The sequence below is a fragment of the Wyeomyia smithii genome, chromosome 1 (genome assembly GCF_029784165.1).
Source record: "Wyeomyia smithii strain HCP4-BCI-WySm-NY-G18 chromosome 1, ASM2978416v1, whole genome shotgun sequence".
In the NCBI taxonomy this organism is placed as follows: domain Eukaryota; kingdom Metazoa; phylum Arthropoda; class Insecta; order Diptera; family Culicidae; genus Wyeomyia; species Wyeomyia smithii.
Window position 1 is genome coordinate 16228553 of NC_073694.1, and position 19961 is coordinate 16248513.

At 37.4% G+C, this 19961-nt stretch overlaps 1 protein-coding gene across 1 annotated transcript in view; it reads right to left on the minus strand.

The window, feature by feature from the left end:
* The window catches only part of LOC129718990 (protein scalloped), a 362904-nt gene extending 343379 nt beyond the window's left edge, over positions 1 to 19525 (minus strand). The window contains exon 1 of the mRNA XM_055670289.1: positions 19391 to 19525. Coding sequence (XP_055526264.1) covers positions 19391 to 19427 — 37 coding nt within the window. The 5' untranslated portion in view covers positions 19428 to 19525. The remainder of the gene's footprint in view (positions 1 to 19390) is intronic.
* Positions 19526 to 19961: the final 436 nt, after the last annotated feature.

Sequence of the window (19961 nt, forward strand, 5' to 3'; positions counted from 1 at the left end):
CAATGCATGGAAATAAAAAAAATATAATAAAAATGCTAAAAATAATCTTCTAGAAACTATTGAACAAGTTGTTCAAATATGGACAAAACGTTGTTGAAATGGAACCAAAACATTGCCAAAACCTTGAGTCAACGTTTCATACAGTGCGACAGTTGATATCTAGCAGCACTGTTAAAAACTCCTGATGTTTATCCTGATGTTCTATAAACAGTGATTAATCATCGATTGATTTTGGGGAAAAACGATGGTAACTCATAAAGTGGAAAAAACTCCCAACCTCCAGCAAATCAACAACAAAAAAACCTAACGAAAACGCCACTGGCCACTTTACTCCACTGACCTTGGACCGACTTTTTTTTGCATTTAGTTTTCCACGCGCTGAGTCTTTCATTCCATGGTTGAGGAGTTTCAAGTTTCTGCTCCGAACCAACAGTAGTAGTGGAAAATGCCGTCACGTCGTCGTTGCATCCTCCGGCCGGTTGTCCTCTAGAGTGTGCACCATCTTCGGGGGATTATTAAGTGTGTGCGTGTGTGTTCGCGTCCAAGCCGTGTATTCCACACTTTTAGCATCGAACATCGAACTAATCTAACGGGATGCTGCTGGAGGGAGCAGGAAAAGGACAGTGAACAGACAAGAGATCAGCAGGCGAATAAATTAAATTGAATTAGATTGCTTGCTTGGCACACTGCTGCACTTTCTCCCGTTTTCCCCCGCAGGGAAGGGGGAGGATCTCGAACCTCAACGGGATGGAAGAGTAACCCTTTGTCTCTCGCGTTTTTCCGTCGTCGAGCAAGAGGAGGATCAGGGTGCGAATGAAGGAGGACGTGATTTATGGGACTTTTCATCTGCTTATGTTTTTTTCTGCGCGCTCTCTCTCTATCTGTTGCCTCAACCGACGACGAGCGAATTGAACTGACTCCCGTGCAGCAGTGAATATGGGAAGGACGTCAGCAGCTCTCTAGTTGAAAAGTGCTTTCGTGTAAAAGCCATTAATACCGTGCTTCCGTTGTACACGATTGGCAATGGAATTGGTCATGATTTTACGAGTAATTTACGTTCACTCTAGTATGGACGCGTATACTTAAATCGCACACAATGCGGAATTAACTAGAGCTCATTGCTGCGGATTAGTCGAAACTTTTAACCCCCGGGGAGTTCGGGGAAATCTCGAACTGATTTGGGACTCTCTGGTTTGGAATGATTTGTTAACACCTTCACTTCACAATATATATTTATACTACGTGTACTCTCTCTGGCTCGAACTGCAACAACAACAGCGCAAGTTAATAATCCACTTTGCCTGTCGACCGACCTGTAAACAAACCTCCAGCCGGCAGCTGCCAATTGCAATAGCAAGCAAAACATCGAACATCGAAGAAGGTGGACCACAGGTTGAAAGTTGGCGGTCGAGAGACGCTCCGCGCATGGTAAATCTGTGCGGGCGCGTGTAATAAATATATTTTTTTCGCCGAAAAACCCCGTAAGTCCCTTCTACCGGCAACAAACGCTGTGAAAATCCGATTTTCCGCCAACTAGCAAGAAGTGAAAGAAGAGTGAGGGGAATGGGTGACAGCGAAAGCCGGAAGAGCAGCAGTTCGAGTGGCAGTGTGAAATCGGCGTTTTCGTGTTTAAAAATAGATATTTTTGCGCGAGTGTAATATGAACCCGAGGCCCGAACTCTGTGTTGTGCGGCGGTGGCGTTGCAAGAAAGCAGTTTTTCGCTGCATCCTCAATGTCGGCCCCGTGTCGTCATCATCGGCGTAGAAAACGCATAAAATACGAGAAATTCTGAAAGTAATTTGAATACGTCTCGGTAGCGGATAGAGCGGTCATATTTTGTATTATGTTATGGGCAAAAGATCCATTCGAAATTGATCAAGGCTAACTAACTTTGGAACATTTAAAAGTTACAAATTACACAACAGGTAAATTTGAGGACAAGTGATAAATTGAAAAAAAAAAAACTTTAAAGAGATCGAGACTTGGCCTACCATCAAAGTTGGTGGCCGCCATATTCAATTTTTTCAGCAATATCGATTTTTGAACAAGTGGCAAGGTTATGTTTTTCTTTTTACATAAAATATGTTGAAAATAGAGATATATGTCGTACAGAAACCGCTTTGACACGATCAGGGCTCTACATTTTCGAAACAAAACAATGAAACTGATATACTCGCGCTGTCATTTCGATTCGAACAGTTTCATTTTCACTTGGTTCCTCTCGGCTACTGTCAACGCATCTCTTCTTTCTCTTTTGCCCGTCTGTTGTTCATCGGATCGTTTCAAATGAAACTAATGACTATTTCAATCGACGGAAAGAGTGACGGAGAGAGAGATTCTTTCCTTTCCTTCAGCGTCTCAGTTAAAATTAGCACCGCATCGTGTCGTTTGATGGTAGTTTTCTAAGCCGTAGTTAGGACGGCAATGGCATCCAATAAATACGTTACGCAGGTTCCGATCAATATTTCCTCCATATATATGCGAGAAGTACTGTATGGAAGCCTTCTGTCTCCGTCAGGCTCTGGACACGATAGTGATTTTATTGTGGCGTCATGAACCTTTAGTTGTAGGAAAATGTCTGATTTCGGACAAATAATCGTCATTTGCGGGAAGTGTTAGTAGGTTAAAATTGAAACCGAATGAAACCATGACTGGCTAACGGTATTGACATCAATTGGTACAAACTAAATCGAAAGCTGCGCGAAAATTGGCCACAATACGAGCGGAGCAACGAAACGAACAATACTCGGCCTCATACTGTCAAAGTCGTTAAAACTTTTATAGAAATGTTCGAATGGGATGCTATGTTATTACTTTTTCGGTCCGATGGCACATGGTAATTACTTGATTCGTGGATAGCCTCAAAAGACGAACACTTTTATCGTAACGGTATTTGAGCTAGCCATGGGCAATACTTTGAATGTTACTTTAATGATCCCTCTTTGCAAGTATTCGTAGGAAATGAAAATCTTCGCTTGTGAAGGAGCCTTATGGAGAAACAAAATTTTGAGGAACATATGACTTGAATTGAATTGGAGATTGTGATTCAAACATTCGGACTCAAGACCAACGATCTGTTATTGCGTTAGTGCAGAGGTCCCATAGTAAAATTTCCATCTTCAATTATCCCCAACATTGTGATCGTCTAGAAATTTCTTTTTTCTACACTATGCTGATAATGATGTTCAATAAATATTCTTGAAAATTATCATATTTCAAACAGTAGAAAATTGATCAGAAATCAAAACAGCCCTCCTGTGTTATTGCTCCCAGCAGTAATGAATAATGGATAATGTCATAAACTCCGGCTGCAAGTTTCGGTTCAGTGCAGTTCCACAGTTCAAAGTAGTGTTATTAAATCGCACCAACCGAGCGCAGTGAGGAAAAAACCGCCCACTGCGGCAGTTAAGTGCAATACTTAATGGCTTAATTTTACGGTTTCCACTATAAAATCAGTATAATTCTGCACACTCTACACATCCGAAGGTAGCGCTCGGTGAGGTTCCATCAGCCAGCGGATTAAGACTCCTGCTGCCGGGGTCGTTGCGTAACAAACGTGTGCAAATATCACCGAGCGATGGGTCCCATCACTCGAATGTGCTAATTTCAAAACTAAGACAAACCGTGTTGCATTCGAACAAACAAATAAATAAACACAGGGATCTGATGACAGAACCGGCGGGGGTTTTATCGAATTCGAGCTCCGCAGGAGCCACCGCGAAGCGCGAGACCGCGCAACATGTTTGTATTTGAAATGATTCATGATGCCATTCTAAGCCAGGGTTTTTTTTTTTTGTTTTGCCGACACAACAGATTATGTTAGGATTTCAAACTTCTAATCTGATGAGCTGTCGCTAAACGATAGAGCGTGAGACGCGCGGCTGAAGACGAGCCACCAACCTTGAAGTGAGCAAAGAAATAACAAAACTAACGTTGTTTCAAGATGTTCTTGGAGAAATAGATTCGTAGTGTCAATATTTATAAATTGGACAGCTCCAAACTCATTTTGTAATAATTCCTTCTGACCGGTGACGTGAGAATTGGATTTTGTTGAAAAAATCTTCTTTAAGCGAAACATTTATCGTGCGAACTCGGCTTTAAATTGAAACGTTAAATTCCCTCGAACAATCAACGCTGAAAGGACGGTGTCCAAAACCCATCGATTTGAAACGATGCTACGAAGCCGTTCCGGCTCATTGAAGGGCGCCTTTAAACCTATAGTGACTGTTTGTGTTATTGTTGGGGTTTTCCACTCGCTCTTTCTCTCTCACGTTGCAAGCGGTTACGTAAACCTTTCTTATGTTACATTATGCAAAACGCGAAACATTTAGAGTGTGAGCATTGCCTTCTTCACCGATGATTTGCTTTCAGGTCACCAAGCGGCGAAACGCCGCCAGAAATGCTTTATTTTTTTCCAAACAGTTGGCCGAATCATGGGTCTTGTTTTGTTACGAAAGGAAGGAATTTTGCTTAGTACGTGGGGTACCAAGGGAGCCGTACGCAATTACCTAAAGAGTGTTTTCTGCATTTTTATTCAGTTTTTGAAAATGAACAATTGCAAGTTTGGTAAAAGGTATTATAGGTAGGGCAAACCTGCAGCTTACAAGCATTTCGAGCAGCAAATGGATAGTTGCGAAGTAAATTTTATCATGTTTTAAAAAGTATTACTTCAAGATTACAGAAACATACAAGACTTGCAAAGTGTTTTTTTTTTAAATTTTGTGCATTACCCAGATTCCTTAATTCTCTAACATGGAAAGATTCTGAGAATTTCATTTCAAAAATAGTGTTCGACATCAGACTGGGTAAGGCTCGGTAAGTCCAGTCCAAAGTCCGATTTTTTTTTCGAACAGGATCCGAACAGAGCAATCCGAACCGGAAAAAATAATAAAAATTGAAAAATTACGTGAAAGTTGAAGTCAAATATTTTCAAAAACTATTTATTACGCTGATGACAGGAACCAAAATAACTCCGAAAATTTGTTGATAACTTTTGAAGTAGAATACTTCTCTCAGGAAGTTCGACTACATAGGGATGTAAAATGAAAATCTAGAACCGAAAAAAGTGAAAAATATGTCCAATTTCAAATGCTAATAAATCGGTTAGTATTCGATGGATTTCCTTCGTTCTTGCAGCAATAGATTGGAAAATCTTCTAAGATTCTTTCAAAATGCAGATAATTGTAATTTTATTATTCAAAATATTGTACTATTGAAAGTAGTCAAGCCTTGTCAAAACGAAAAATTCAACCTCTGATTGGTCGTTATATGATTGCTTCCCAAGCACGGTCGACAGAATCATAGACCTTGCCATTTGAAATGTGCATGTTGGCCTATAATTCTAGACTGCAACATAAGCAGTCCTCCCTTAACAGCAGCAGTGGATACAGCAGCAGTAGCAGTGCAGCGGATAACGGCCAGAGCTGTGGTATGGCAACGGATAGCGGAGCGCATCTCAGCATCGATAGCAGGACCAAGTGATACAGAGCAGCGGATACCAATGGCAACAGAAGCGTCCACTACTGTGACAACGGGGATAGTGCAGCGGTTGACGTTGGTCTCTCATCAATATAAGCAGGGCCAGCTGATGCAGTATGGCATTTTAGTGAAATGCTGTCTCTGAGCGATAGCAGGCACACTAGGAAATGCATCCATTGAAAAGAACGTTCTGGAAAGCTTTTCAGTGTTTATTTCCCCCAAGGAATACTTTATTCGCACTGCCAGTGATAGCGCAAAAATGTGATTGGCCTCTTATGAAATAAAAACCTAATTGAAAAGTTAATATTTTTTCTTAAACCAATTTACACTTTCAAGAAATTTGGAACAGATATATATTTGGCTTCATCTCCGTGTCTCAGAACGTACTGAATTATCTTTTCCTTCAGTCATGAGCACAACATCCGAAAAGCTTTCATTATCAGCATAAAAATTAATTTTTCGCAAAATTAAAATTCATAAATTGTCAAGTTCAAATCATGACAAGCAACTATATTATTGAGAATGGTCAATCCTTGTTGAAGCGCGAAATTTGACTGATCTGATTAGTCGTTAATATGATTGCTTCCCAAGTACGGTCGACAGAATCATAGACCTTGCCATTTTAAATTTGCTATTTGTCTGTATGAGAGTAAGGATGGGAATTATCGACTGAAATGGCTATCGATAGTTATCGAAGATTTCCTACTACTATCGATAGGTTTTTCATCCCTATATAAGAGCCTGTTTCAGTCGAAGCCGCTCATAATAGTTCTAGACAGCGACAACAGCAGTCTTCCCTTAGCAGCAGCAGCAGCAGTGCAGTGGATACCAGGCGGATAGCGGCCACAGCTGTGGCATAGCAATGGATAGTGCACTAGTTGCAACTGGGCCAGCTGATGCAGGGACAGCGAATACCAATAGCAGCGTGTAGCGGCCAAAACATTGGCATGGCTACGGATAGCTCAGCAGTTGCAGCGGGTTTAGATCGCTGGCAGCTGATGCAATGAGGCACTTTAGTGAAATGCAGTCTCTGTGCGATAGCGGGCACTAGTAAATGCATTCAATAAAAAATTTGACTCATTTTGACAACACATGAGCCGTCTAGATTTGAGTGTTAAATCAGCTTTTCACTGTTTATTTTATCACAAGGAATACTTTATTCGCACTGTCAGTGATAACGCCAAGATGTGATCGGTATCTTATCCGATATTGAATTGAACAACAAATTAAAAAATGACTGACACGCAAGCAGCCGGGTTTTCTCTCTTGTAAAAGTATTCTACTTCATCCTTGCGGTCGTGGCTTTGCACAAAACCCTCCTGTGATTTTTATCATTTTTCACATTCAGTGCTTTGCGAGAAAGTGCGCTCGTAGTGCATGGGATTTGTCTTAATCTCCACTGATTATGTTAAAATATGGCCTAATGACTACTATTCATGCATTTCTTACATTTATTGAGTGTTTTCTATGAATAAATGTAAATTGAAAACTCAAAAAAAAAATTTCAGCATTTTTTTATTGCATGCACAATCAGTTCAAACAGATACAAAACAACAAGCGATACGTGAAGTTTTCATTTTTTTTTTCGCTTACATAAATTATTTGCGTGGAATGTCGATGGCCCAATAGTTTATTTAAGATGTCTAAGGCCGTTTTATTTCGTCAAAAAAATACATAAAGTTGCACTACTAATTTATTGAAACAACTAAGCGATAAAAAAATGATCGAAATACACGCAGTTTACGGTAGTTATTTTCTTTTTTTTGTGTTCGCAATTTGGACTACATTTTATTAAAATTCTCAAAATGCTCAGCAATTTCCATTTTTATGTCAGTATCTGCTATATTATCATTATTGTCTCCCAGAGAGTCTCGAGGTACGATTAAATATATTAAGTAGTTTGACATACTGGTTCCTGCAAATGATGCCATGAAATATGATATCACATAATTGTTAAAAACCATCAGAGAATGGGTCGATCTTCTATTTGAAATATAGTTGAGCAAAACACGCCATACGATCTGCAAATACGCAAAAATTGAATCAACCATTTTTTATTTTAATCTAGGGTTCGATTGTTCGCTACGATTTATAGTTCAAGATACTATCTTTTCCCAGGTGAACTTAAAATTGTTTTCAGTGTATTCATGAATTGCGTCAATTTTTGACTGCTGACTTCTAGATAAAAAAAATTTAAAACTGGGGTTTAGGTTGCACTGTTTTTGTCATTTTTTAAATTTTATATGCCTGAACAAATGCTCTTCAGCAACAAAAGGTCTTGTTTTGAGACTTTTAACATGTTGTGTGAAAAAAGACTCAACTTTTTAAAAAAAAACTACAAAAAATTGGGTTCCTATTGCACTCTACACCAAGCGAACATGAAAAAAAAACGACTAATTCATGGTATTTGTATATTTCGAAAGATTTTTTCTTCGGAAAGTTGTAGCTTCTTAGATACATTTTGGGACTCTAAATTTTCCTTATATTATGTAAAAAGTTCTCAATTTACTAGAAACAAATGTGGTTTTCTTTCAGTTTGAAAGCTCAAACAAAAAATATTTTTGAAATTTTTGTAATCATGATCAGTTTAAAACTGTAATTAATAACTAGAAGTATCTTTTGTTTGCAGTCAATATTCCAGAAATCAGTATGGGATATTAAAGCATTAATTTTTCAAAGTTAGCCCCAAGCGCAAATAACAAAAAAAAAACACGGATGTAAAATTCTACCGAAAGCAACACAGGCACCGAGTTGAGATAGAAGAGTTCATCTTGTTTCGTTAAAAAGCCGGATTAAAACTTCGTTTGAAGAAGAAAAGAATCCTTTTCTTATTTAACATTTTTTTCCCGTCGGGCTAATCGCCGACGCCCGGGGAGGCGACTCCACCCAGGACCGTATGTCACGACCCGTTGATTAACGGATCGGCGCCAACTGCTTTACTTCCTAATGCGATGAAAGGCGTGATTCGAGAGATTTTTAACCTCAGAAAATCTCCCGGTGTCGACTAGGATTAAATCTAGACCAGTTGAGTTGGTTGTAAGTGAATCACGCTGCCTCACAACCATCGACACCTATTTCGGCGTTGAACTTGGGATTCAAACCCAGGTCATCAGCGTGGTTGGCGGAGACGTTATCAACTACGCTAGGCCCCACGAAATTACATTCAATGTTTTGCAAAACAAAACGTGAACTTCTTCTTTTCGTCTGATTTTTTTTTCAATAATACTATTCATTTCTCTCAACTCTTTCTCTTACTGGTCAGATTTATGTTTCGGATTTGTCTAAACAAGTCGGTAAATCACAAATCTGTAATAAGTAAGGAGCTGTCCCCATCAGGGATGTTACGGATGTGATTTTTCAGACATCTGCAGATGCGGATGCGGATATGTGATTACGGATGCAGATGTTGATGCGGATGTCAATTTTCATGCGGATGTTCCGCGTTTGCGGATGCGGATGCGGATATCCGTTACATCCCTAGTCCACATTCCACGTGGACAACTTAGGAGAGTTAGGGGGTACGCAAATACCGACGCTTGTCCACGGTACCTTAAATTCCATATGTCCATTATGTCCACGTGGACATTATATTTTTCCAAAAAAATGGAAATCTGCCAAGGCCTGTAATAAAAAATCTACAGCTATTCTAATTTTAGAGTCGTTGTCAGCTGTATTTGTGATAAATTTGGCTTCTGAGATATATTTCTTTTTTTAATCATTTTCTTCTGTTACCAGAGGTCTTCGGAGTACTCTCAAATAAGTTCAATTTGGAATAAGTTTTGTCTTCAATTTCAATTATCTATAAATCCATTTTTCGCTAAATTTGCAATCATTTTCTGCTTTGCCCTTTTCTTTCAGAACGCTTCTATTCTTCAACCATTTGGCTTTAAAATCATTCTCTTTTTAACCTTTTCCTCTCTATAGAATAAATTTATCAATTTGAACCAAATTAAGGATCATTTTCTTAGTTCCTGTTTTTTTTTTGCATTCCAGGAGCGTTCTTAAGCATTATAAGTAAGTTCGGAATACCTAATTCGCTTAATCATTTTCTAAAGACTTTTTTTTAAATAACTTTAGACGATTTTTTTCTTCTGTTCCTTGCTAACCTGCGAAACATTTCAAAGTTGATTTATATTCTTTTTTTTTTAATCTTTTATGTCTAAATAAAGCGTCATAAACCATTATTTCCATTGTTGGCTTTTTCTAGACATCAGTGACATTTTTAATCATTTCGAATTTAAGTCAGTAATCGTCTTTTTTATTTGAAAGAAGTGTTTCCCGATGTTTCCAGCTACATTCACTAGAGTTTCTGTGCATTTAAAAATAAACTTGGTTTAATTTTTTCTTGAGTTTATTATTTTCTGGTTAACAGTTGCTCTTTTATACTATTAGATACTAATTTGAGATGAATTTTTAGTTGTTTTTCTTGTTTTAGAGAGAAACCTCTGCTCATTCGAAAGTTTTCTATTTAGTTTGGAATTCATTTCCGTTGGGGCCTCTCCGCTGTTTTAGGCATTTTTGGAGAATTTTGATCATATAAATTTCTGACCGTTCTGACTTCTAAAAGTTGGAGATATGTTTGAGATGATTTTATTTTCATGCTCTTGGGCCGGCTTAGAGCCACATTTTTTTGGTTTGTTCCTATGCGGGCGATAATATGCATGACTATTTTGGAAATTAATATATCTTATTTTTATTTTATAGTTTTCAATCAGTATGCTACGATTTTTTTAAATCTTCTACCTTGTAGAAAAGATTTTTTCTTTGTAGCCTCTACAGAAGCTTTCTGCCATATTTGATTCGTTTTGTTTTAAGTCACTTATTTGTTTTTTATTTTTTTTTTACAAAATCTTTTTAGAGTGGTCTTTTAAATCTATTGTGTTGTTTTTTTTCTGGTGTTTGAAAGTGTTTTCAATCATTCAAAGCATAGGTCACTATTACAGCAAACGAGGCGAATAATATGTTATACTAACGCGAGCGCGAGTGGTAAATGTCTATGCTTGTACACGAGGGAGGGCGAGGGGAGGGGTTCTAAACTGACGATTGTTGTGTTCACGGCCCCTAAATTAAATCTGTAATATAATTAACGAGCTTCAAGAAAATGATAGCTCCATTGAGCATGCAAAAATTTCAACATGAAAAAAAAACGCTAATGTTTTTTCAGTGAAAGCTTGCAGAATTTGTGGTGCCGACAACTTTAAACGATTTTTTGACATCTTTTCATTTACTTTTCGACGACTTTTTGTTAAAATTTTAATTACTTTAAAAAAATCATAATGTCGTATATTCTAATTACGATTTGGTAACGTGCCAAAAACTTAACAAATTTTAAACAAGTTTATGACTGCCGGAAATTTCTAGAAATTTTAACAACTTTTGCATGACTTTTTGTGACAGCTTTTTGGCGGTTATTGAACAAATTTTGTTAAGGATGATGTGTGTCGCTTTACGAATTTTTCAAACTTTTGAATTATAGAAACCTTTGAACGCCTTTTTGAGGTGAGCTATGGAGTCTATATATATATATATATATATATATATATATATATATATATATATATATATATATATATATATATATATATATATATATATATATATATATATATATATATATATATATATATATATATATATATATATATATATATATATATATATATATATATATATATATATATATATATATAATCGTCTAGAGTAGGGCGTCCCAAAATAACGTTTTGTCAGATAGTCTGAGGACTCAATCTTCAGATTGGTTGTAGTGTAACAAAAAAACTTTTTTACGGCGACAATTTTGGAAAATGTTTAGTGACGAAATTTAAGTTTTATGAAAAATTTCGAGCTTTCACATTTTTTATTTCAATTTTTTTTTCACTTAGGAATCCTGTGAAACCAAACCCAAATATATGTTTGCGCATCCCTCGGAGTCGAAACTAAGAGAAAAAAATGTTACGGGTTGTTGTGGCTCAAATTTCGTTGTTACAAGCAGGGATCGTCTAACTACTCAGAGCTGTGCAAAAAATCTTCGTGCGTCTCGCAGATTTTTGTGCACGTCTCCAATATTTGGAAGGAGTAAGAGACGAAGGAGAGAGAGATTTTATACTTGAGAGCCAGAGATCGGGTGCTACTCATTTTTTTGCGTGCAAAGCACACGCCGTTGGGAGACTGCACAATAATTTCTAAAGAGACGAGTAAGAGCAGTTCGGATTGCACTGTACATTTCGTTTCCAAAGAGACAAGTAAGTGCAGTTCGCATGTCACAGCACTCTTTATCCGTCTCTTTCCGGAGATGTCTCTGTGCAATTATGTGCAATGAAAGCGTTCGAAACTTGCTACGAATGTTGCATTAAAATCTGTGTAGGGGGATGAGGGGCATAATAAGCACACTGGGTGAAATGGGCACCCCTCTTATATGCGAAACTACGCATTTTTTAATACAATATGGTATGTGGAACTGTTCCGTAGGTTCTACAGTATATCTTGATGTAGAACAAAAGTGATTTGTCTGTTTAAAACATGGAAATATACTGAAAACATCAACTTGGTTCCCGGATGTTGGAAAAATTATTATTATTGCGCACTACAAAATAAGCTTATACGGTCGTGGCTCAATCAAGTATGTAGACACATCAATACGGCGTATGGGTCGTACCCCAAATTTCACCATCATTGACGTTTTGATTTTAAGCTATAATTAGTGTTAAAATCTCATATTAACTTTAACTAATTCGATAGGAGCGAAATGGTCACCTATAGTTGGGGTGAAATAAGACAAGGTGTGTTGTCACATAAATTTACCTGAAATTCATCTCAGTAGACTTGTGAGACTTGTTCTGTTTCCATAGTCAGTGTTTGTTTACAGTGATGGTGCGAACATATATTAGAAAATCTTTGAAGCCGAATCAGTCAGAAAAAGGGACTGCAGGCAGAATTGGCCACCATAAGGCGCGACGGGACATTTACGAAACAAGCCGCCAAGTATCATGGCATCTCGCGACAAACGTTGGCCCATTAGTTGTACTTCTACACAGATATGTTCTATAAGAGTGCTCATTATGCCCCAGTGGGAAGCTCATTGTGCCCCACACACCGACTGATTGCTAGTTTTATAAGCATGAATCTAATTTGTGTTTTTCACCATTATACGATAAACTTTTCAATTTGTGAATAGTGTACCTTTAATTATAAATAGTTGATTCAAGTTTTGCACTGAAGACAGCCCTTAAATTTTTGTCGTTTTCCATGCTTAAATCAGCAACCGAATAAGGAGCCCATTATGCCCCTATTCCCCCTACGAGTCAGCAGGAAGCCGCAAACGGGCAAAATTTTCACATAGCACAGGCAGAATCAGGGTTGCCACTCACATTTTTAAATACATTTAACTACTGCACAAGAATTGTAAAGCTAGCTTAATTTTGTTGGTTTCGTTGGAAAGTCGAGAAAGTCCGTAATCAATGATATCTTTAAAACGTCGAATTATAGAGAATGAGAAGCACCTAGAAAAGTAACAATTTCCTCTCTTAAATATGTGATAAACATGGGTTTTGTTGTTAACTAAATTAAATTTTAAAGTCCACTGTACAAGATGTTCTTTGACGCCTCTTTATGTTTAGGTGCTAGTTAACTTTAAAAGCATTAAGCTGTGCCTTCATTTAGTGTTGTAAGATCAATTTTCTTCAATCTGTTGTTCAACATAGAAGCATACCTTTCAAAACAATAATATGCATAGTACGGTTCATTTTTCACTTATTGAAAAGGTGTGATCCGCATCCTCATACAACACAGTTAATCGTTAAGCGTGAAAATGTCGAAAAATAAAATCTGTATAACTACAGATTAATCTGAATTTGTGGCATCACTGGCTGTGATCAAAAACTCTCTCAACAAAGAGGCACACACAGCCCAAGAAATTTTCTGAGGTAGAAACTACCGTGACTGCGGGTAATTCTGCGCAGCACGTTTTCCGCACACTTATCTTAAAAAACTATTTTTCAACAGTAAATTTTACTAAAACACAGTTGGGTTGTGTGCTTTACCATGTGCATAGCATAGTCTGCTATAATAGTACAGAGATTATGTATGTTTTAGTAAAATTTACTGTAGCAAGCAGTTCTATAAGCTGAGTATGCGGGAAAATGAGCTGCGCAGAATTACCCGCAGTCACGGTACGTCTTTCTGCACTATACTGGGATAAATTCTGTGAGGTCTCCTGAACGACACGAAAGGGATCCGAACTGCTTTTACTCGTCTCTTTGGAAATTGATGTGCAGTCTCCCAACATCGTGCATTCACTCGTAAAAAAAAATGAGTAGCACCCGATCCCTGAGTAAGAGACATCTCCGGAAAGAGACGGATAAAGTGTGTTGTGACATGCTACCTGCACTTACTTGTCTCTTCGGAAACGAATGTACAGTGCAATCCGAACTGCTCTTACTCGTATCTTTAGAAATTTATGTGCAGTCTCCCAACGGCGTGTGCTTTGCACGCAAAAAAATGAGTAGCACCCGATCCCTGGTTACAAGTTGTTTAATTCTTCAGAAAACTCTTGATTTTGGTGTTTTTTAAAATAAAACCTTTAAAAACGTACTAAACTTCACGCTAGTAACCGTCTTATACCACGGAAAGGAGGAGTTTTATGAGGAAAAACATCCTAAAAGACACGAAAATCCTATCTTGAATCGTTGTAAAAATCCATCACTTATCACGGTAACAAATAACACCTTCCTTTCCCTAATAGTCATTAGAGATGGAGAGGTAAACTCAGTCTCTGGCAACAACGACTGCAATACTTTTGTCTTTCCATTCCTGATCGACTATAAGAACGGAGCCGACGCCGTTATCGATCTATACAAAACGGAGGCTACTGAATTGGTGTACATTGATCATCCCAAGTTAGCCATCCTACAGTGGTTCTTACTTACCGAACTCAACTCAACTTCACTTCACAGAGGAGTTTATATATTGTTTCTTTCTACTTGCGAAAGTGGAAAATCTCTTCTAAAACTCAAATGATAATTTCTCCCCATAAGACTAGGGCTTCTTCCCTCAAGCCAAACAATAATCACGTTGTCAAGATGAATGGCGTTATTTTAAGTTGGTCTGACAAGGTTAAGTACTTGGGACTAATTTACGATAAAAAACTTATTTTGAAAGAGCACATTGAAAGTAAGCAAAGTGCATCAAATATACGAGATGTTTATTTGCTCTCATTAATCGAAATTCCAAACTTTGTTTGAGGAATAAACTTGTGTCGCACTTGCAAGCACGACTCAGACTGACTTTGGTCTCGACCACACAGGTCTATAAGAGTTATCAGCATCAGCTGGCTCTTCTGAGTGTGATGAGACATTCCTTTCAGTCGTATAAATAACGCTTGCACAGCAGTGTGTGTAGTTAGGGATGAGCAATAGAATAAGTCGGCGGTGGAATGTGATACGCATATAGATTGTGGAACAGTATCATCATCCCCCGTAGTTTAATTGGTCAAAACACCATGCGGGTTCAAGTCCCGTCGGGATGCGGTATATTTTTCCAAATCTGTATCATATTTCCAGTTCGCTTATTTTTCGCTTTCCCTACTGCACATACTGTCTGCTTAATGAACCCCAATAAACTTTTTTTTTTTTTTTTTTTTTATTCTCGCTTATTTTCCGTCGGTCTAGTTCCGCCACTGTTGTGGCCAATCACCGACGCCCAGGGAGGCGACTCCACACCCAGGACCCTAACTCACGACCCGTTTATTAACGGACCGGCGCCAACGGCTTCACTTCCTCATGCGATGGAAGGCGTGATCCCAGAGATTTTTCGCCTCCGAAAATCTCCCGGTGTCGGCTAGGATTGAATCTAGACCAGTTGGGTTGGTTATGAGTGGATCACGCCACCTCACAACCATCGACACCTATGTCGGCGGTGGGATTCGAACCCAGGCGTCGAGCGTGGTTGGCGGAGACGTTACCAACCACACTAGGCCCCCGCTCACCCCAATAAACTTTTGATTTACAAACTAATTTTTTGACCAGCAATGCTTTATGCTGTACCGATCTGGTTGTTTAACAAGGAAGAAAACGCTTCAAAGGATTCAGAATAAAATTCTGAAAATGATTTTGAAGCGTTCTCGTTGGTTTGGTACACTCGAACTACATAGACTTACTGGCGTTGAAACATTGGAAGCTATGTCAAATATAATTATTAATAATTTCCGACAAAAAATGGTTGCAAGCTCTTCTTATAGCCAATAAGTTAACAATTAAGTTAGTTGTAAGTTTACTTCCCCTTTTTAACAAGTAGGTTTAAATCCCTACGAATGATAATTCCAAACTGCGACAGCAAACAAATCCTAACAATTAAAATTACAATTTATCTAACAGTTCTCAGAAGTCACCATTTATAATTGGACACACATACTCATTATTCAATAATGTTTATCATAAATACTTAAGCTATTAACAACCCCCTCCACCCTTTAAAAAAACTTCACGGAGGAGCACCTACGAAATGTGCGGTCGCTTAAGTTCAAGTTCAAGCTTTATTACAATCTTTCAATACCTTTTTCAGAAATTTCGAACAACATATTGACATCTTTTTGTTAATCTGTTGAATCGAATTTTGAAAATAATTTTCTGCTAAAAAACCTACTCTGACAACGACTTTACGAGTGCTTACGAATTATTGTTGATTTCGGTTTGAAAACTGGTGACTGTTTTGGCGTTTTTTGACACCTCTCAAATTATTTATAGTTTTTAAAACTTTGATAGCAAGTAAATGTTGTGTGGTTATCACTTGCGTACGACATTTCTGAATCTAGTGTTTCAAAGCTTTCAATAGATTTTAGTGGATTTTCACGTAACTATTATGTGTCGACAATATGATATGTAAACAAACACCGGAAATCACGCAACATTTTTTGTTTGTTCTGTGATGTTTATCGACAGCACAAAAGTTGTATGTGAAGAAGATATAGAATTCATAGGGTTTTCACATATTACTTGTCGCAATTATGTGAAACATACTGTCTCATGAAGGAACTCATGAAGATTTTTCATGCAGTATTGAAGTAAAAATTATTCTGAGTGTATGTGTATTTATCATCTTAGTGCTTCTGTTTATCACGGTCGTAATTATTTTTTTCCTTCTTTTATTAAGGATTTTTATATAGTAGATTAGAAAAAGCACGAAGCTGCCGTATATAATGTGAAATTACACAGAGCGAGTGATAGAAACATTTTTTGTTTTTTTTTTTAAATTGAGACCTATATATTCATCTATAATTATAAAAATGGAATATGTCTGACTGTCTGATATAGGCATGGAAATTACTGTACCGATCCGTCTGAAAATTTGTATGTATGGGTTTTTAGGGCAGGGGAAGAATCTTATAATGATTCGAGACCTCTCTCCTCTCTATTAGAGAGGGCTTCCATATAAATGAAATACAAATTTCTTCAAAACTCGAGAATTTACCAAAACTTAGAGCAACTATTCCCCTTGAATAAAAGTCCAACTGTTTTCCTAATCGGCCGTTCCAGTGCTGAGCACGAGCATTTTCAAAAAACAAGTTCCGTCCCAGGTCTTTACGGGTTAAATTTGCAAATGTCACACAAAAGAATAATTCTACTCGGTGCATTAAACGAAGTGACCCATAATCGTAAAAATGTTACATTTGCGGTGCACAATTGTGGGTTAATCCATATTTTGGCTATCCTATTTTGCATGATAATGCAAAAGTGCTTTTACGAAAACAAAATAATTTTTGTGTTATATTTTGATGATTCTATAGACTAAACGATTTGCCTACTCCTATGTAAGTAATATTGTTCTTCTCAACCGATTCACACACATCAGCTGCAGTGAAACTAATTTTTTAACGAAAGTACACATCAGAACACAAAAATAGATAGTAAAACATTGATGGTTGATAATTTCTCCGATTTCATAATTATTTTTAAACATTCAGACAACACGTTGACTGACCCATAATTGTATAGCAGTTCATAGATTTTTCAACAATTTTTGATCGATTTGTAGACATTTTTTAATAAAATTGTCGGCAGTTTTCTGTTGAAATTTAAACAACTGTTCGGCGACATCACGACTTTTTTTGACTATCTATTTTGAATAATTTCCTGACAAGCTTTACTTGACCTGCAATTGATATGATTTACTGACGCTTTTGATGTCTTTTTTTTCAATACGATTATTGTTTAAATTAACGTACTGGTTATATTCTAACGGTTTCGAATGGTTTCGAGAATCTTCAACAACTTTTGAATGACCTTCTAAAGATTCTACAGAGTTTTCTTAACAACGTTTCGGTGTTTGTTAGGTTATTTTTGAATAATAAACGCTTTTTCAAGAACAGTTTTTAACAATTTTTCAATAACTCCACGGTCAATTTTTCGCAGTCAAATCTAAAGCGATCATGATTTCCAAAATTAAGACCCCTGTGCACTGTGGGATTTTCAAATAAATCTTTTCGCCAATTGTAAATGTCTTGAAATATAATACTTGGAATGTGTAGAAACTATGTTGGAAGTTATTTCATAAAATGGTGGTTGGAAAACGTACTTTACAACAAGTATTTCGTCGTTTTTATATGACTTTTTTGTGCTTTATGACCTTCAAAAGGTCATTACTCAAAAATGTAACGTGCGATGATTTTGAAATTTTAACCAGAGATTCAGGACGTCATAATGAATCGAATGGTGTACTCCGATTCTTTGGAGCATTTTTTTTCATAATAACGGTCTGTGGGAGCACCGTGACTCTTTACTAATTTTTCATATTTTATAATTTCAACAATCTATCAATAACTATTTGATAAATATTTAGTAACTTTTTAATGGTTTTTGCCTGTTCACATGTGAAGAATAAAATATGGTTTAATAAAAAGAATGCCATCTAAATCAGTCTAAAAAATAGAGGAAGGCTGAAAAATTAAATGAAAGAAAATGGTTTCTACAACCAACACTCGGTTGTAAAAAATTGATAAAAATCTGCTCCTAAATTTAGCTTGAAAATCATTTAGTCACAAATCCAAAAAATTTTTTTCTTTACAAAGAAAGCTTCTAAGGATTAAAAAAAAATACAGGAACAATATCTCAAATTGTAGCTTATACATTCCGGATCATCATTCTATACAAACATACTTACACCTAGCATAACATATTGGAAACCCTTTCAAAATTCAAGAAAGATTGAATAAAGCCACGATTATCATCTCAGCATTGAATCACCGACAAAAAAACTAGACACAAGTCAGCTAAAAACTCATTGAACGAAAAAAAAGCAAAATATAAAGTGACACATTTATATCAAAGCAGTAAAACCTCAGTAAAAGCATTTGTAAATAGCGTTTTAGAGTCTGTCCCGATTTCCATTATTATTATATTATTATATTATAGATTATCGAAAAAAAATTACCAGTCTGTGAAAAAGAATAACAATCGTAAGAGTAAACAATCGCTAATAGATTGCAATTTAGCTTACGATAACCGGAAAAAGATTGTTAATCATAAATTTGATTGACAACCAATTTAATTCACCTTCAGGACATTAGATTGGTCTAAGCCTACGCAAACATTAATACAAGGTAGTTCTATTAGTTTTTTCACACACAAGAATAGAGGATGCCATACCTAGTACGCAATTAGCGTCTACTCTTGACGTCTGGCCATGTCAAAAAAATCAACCTTGAACTTTTCCATTAATTTTTATTCACTAAGTAGTAAAGTAATAATAAAAAACTAACGTCCAATGAAGTTGTTTTAAATCTTATCTATCAAATAACATGTCGAGGTTTGCAATCCAATTTATGATTAAACGATTATAGCCGATTGAAATCCGATGCTGCATCCGTGATGATTTCTCATTTTCATATTCAAATACCAGAAAAAAACAAACAAAACTTACGTTTCGCGTAGAACAGCTTCGAGTAGTCACAATCCATCCTGATCGGTATGCCGGAGGCGTGATGATGATGGTGATGATCGCTGCCGCCGACGGTCAGCGACGGGAAATGTGGATGATGCACTGCTGCTGCTGCTGCCGCCGCTGCAGCCGCCGCGTGCTGATGGTGATGGATCGCGGGGTGATGATGGGCCGCCACCGGGGCCAAACTACTGACACTGCCGCCGCCGCCGGTTGTGGAACCGCTTTGGCTCGAGGAGGCAGCTGCGACTGCCGCTACAGCTGCGGCCACTGCCGATACACCAGCGCTAGAAGAAGCTCCGCTCTGGACAGCACCTCCAAGGTTACCGCTGCCGCTACCAACGGTGCCGCCGACGCTAGGGCCCGTAGGATAAGCGAGGGGGTTCAAAAAGGGATAATTTCCTTTTTCAATTTTGACGGCTTTTTAGACGCTTCCGGCTGGGCGAGCAAAATCGAACGAGAAACCTAAGGCAATAAAAAAGGCGACCGCGAAAATCACTTTTATCCCCGCACTTTTTCTTCTTCGCAGCCCGAAAATCAATGCCCAATCTTC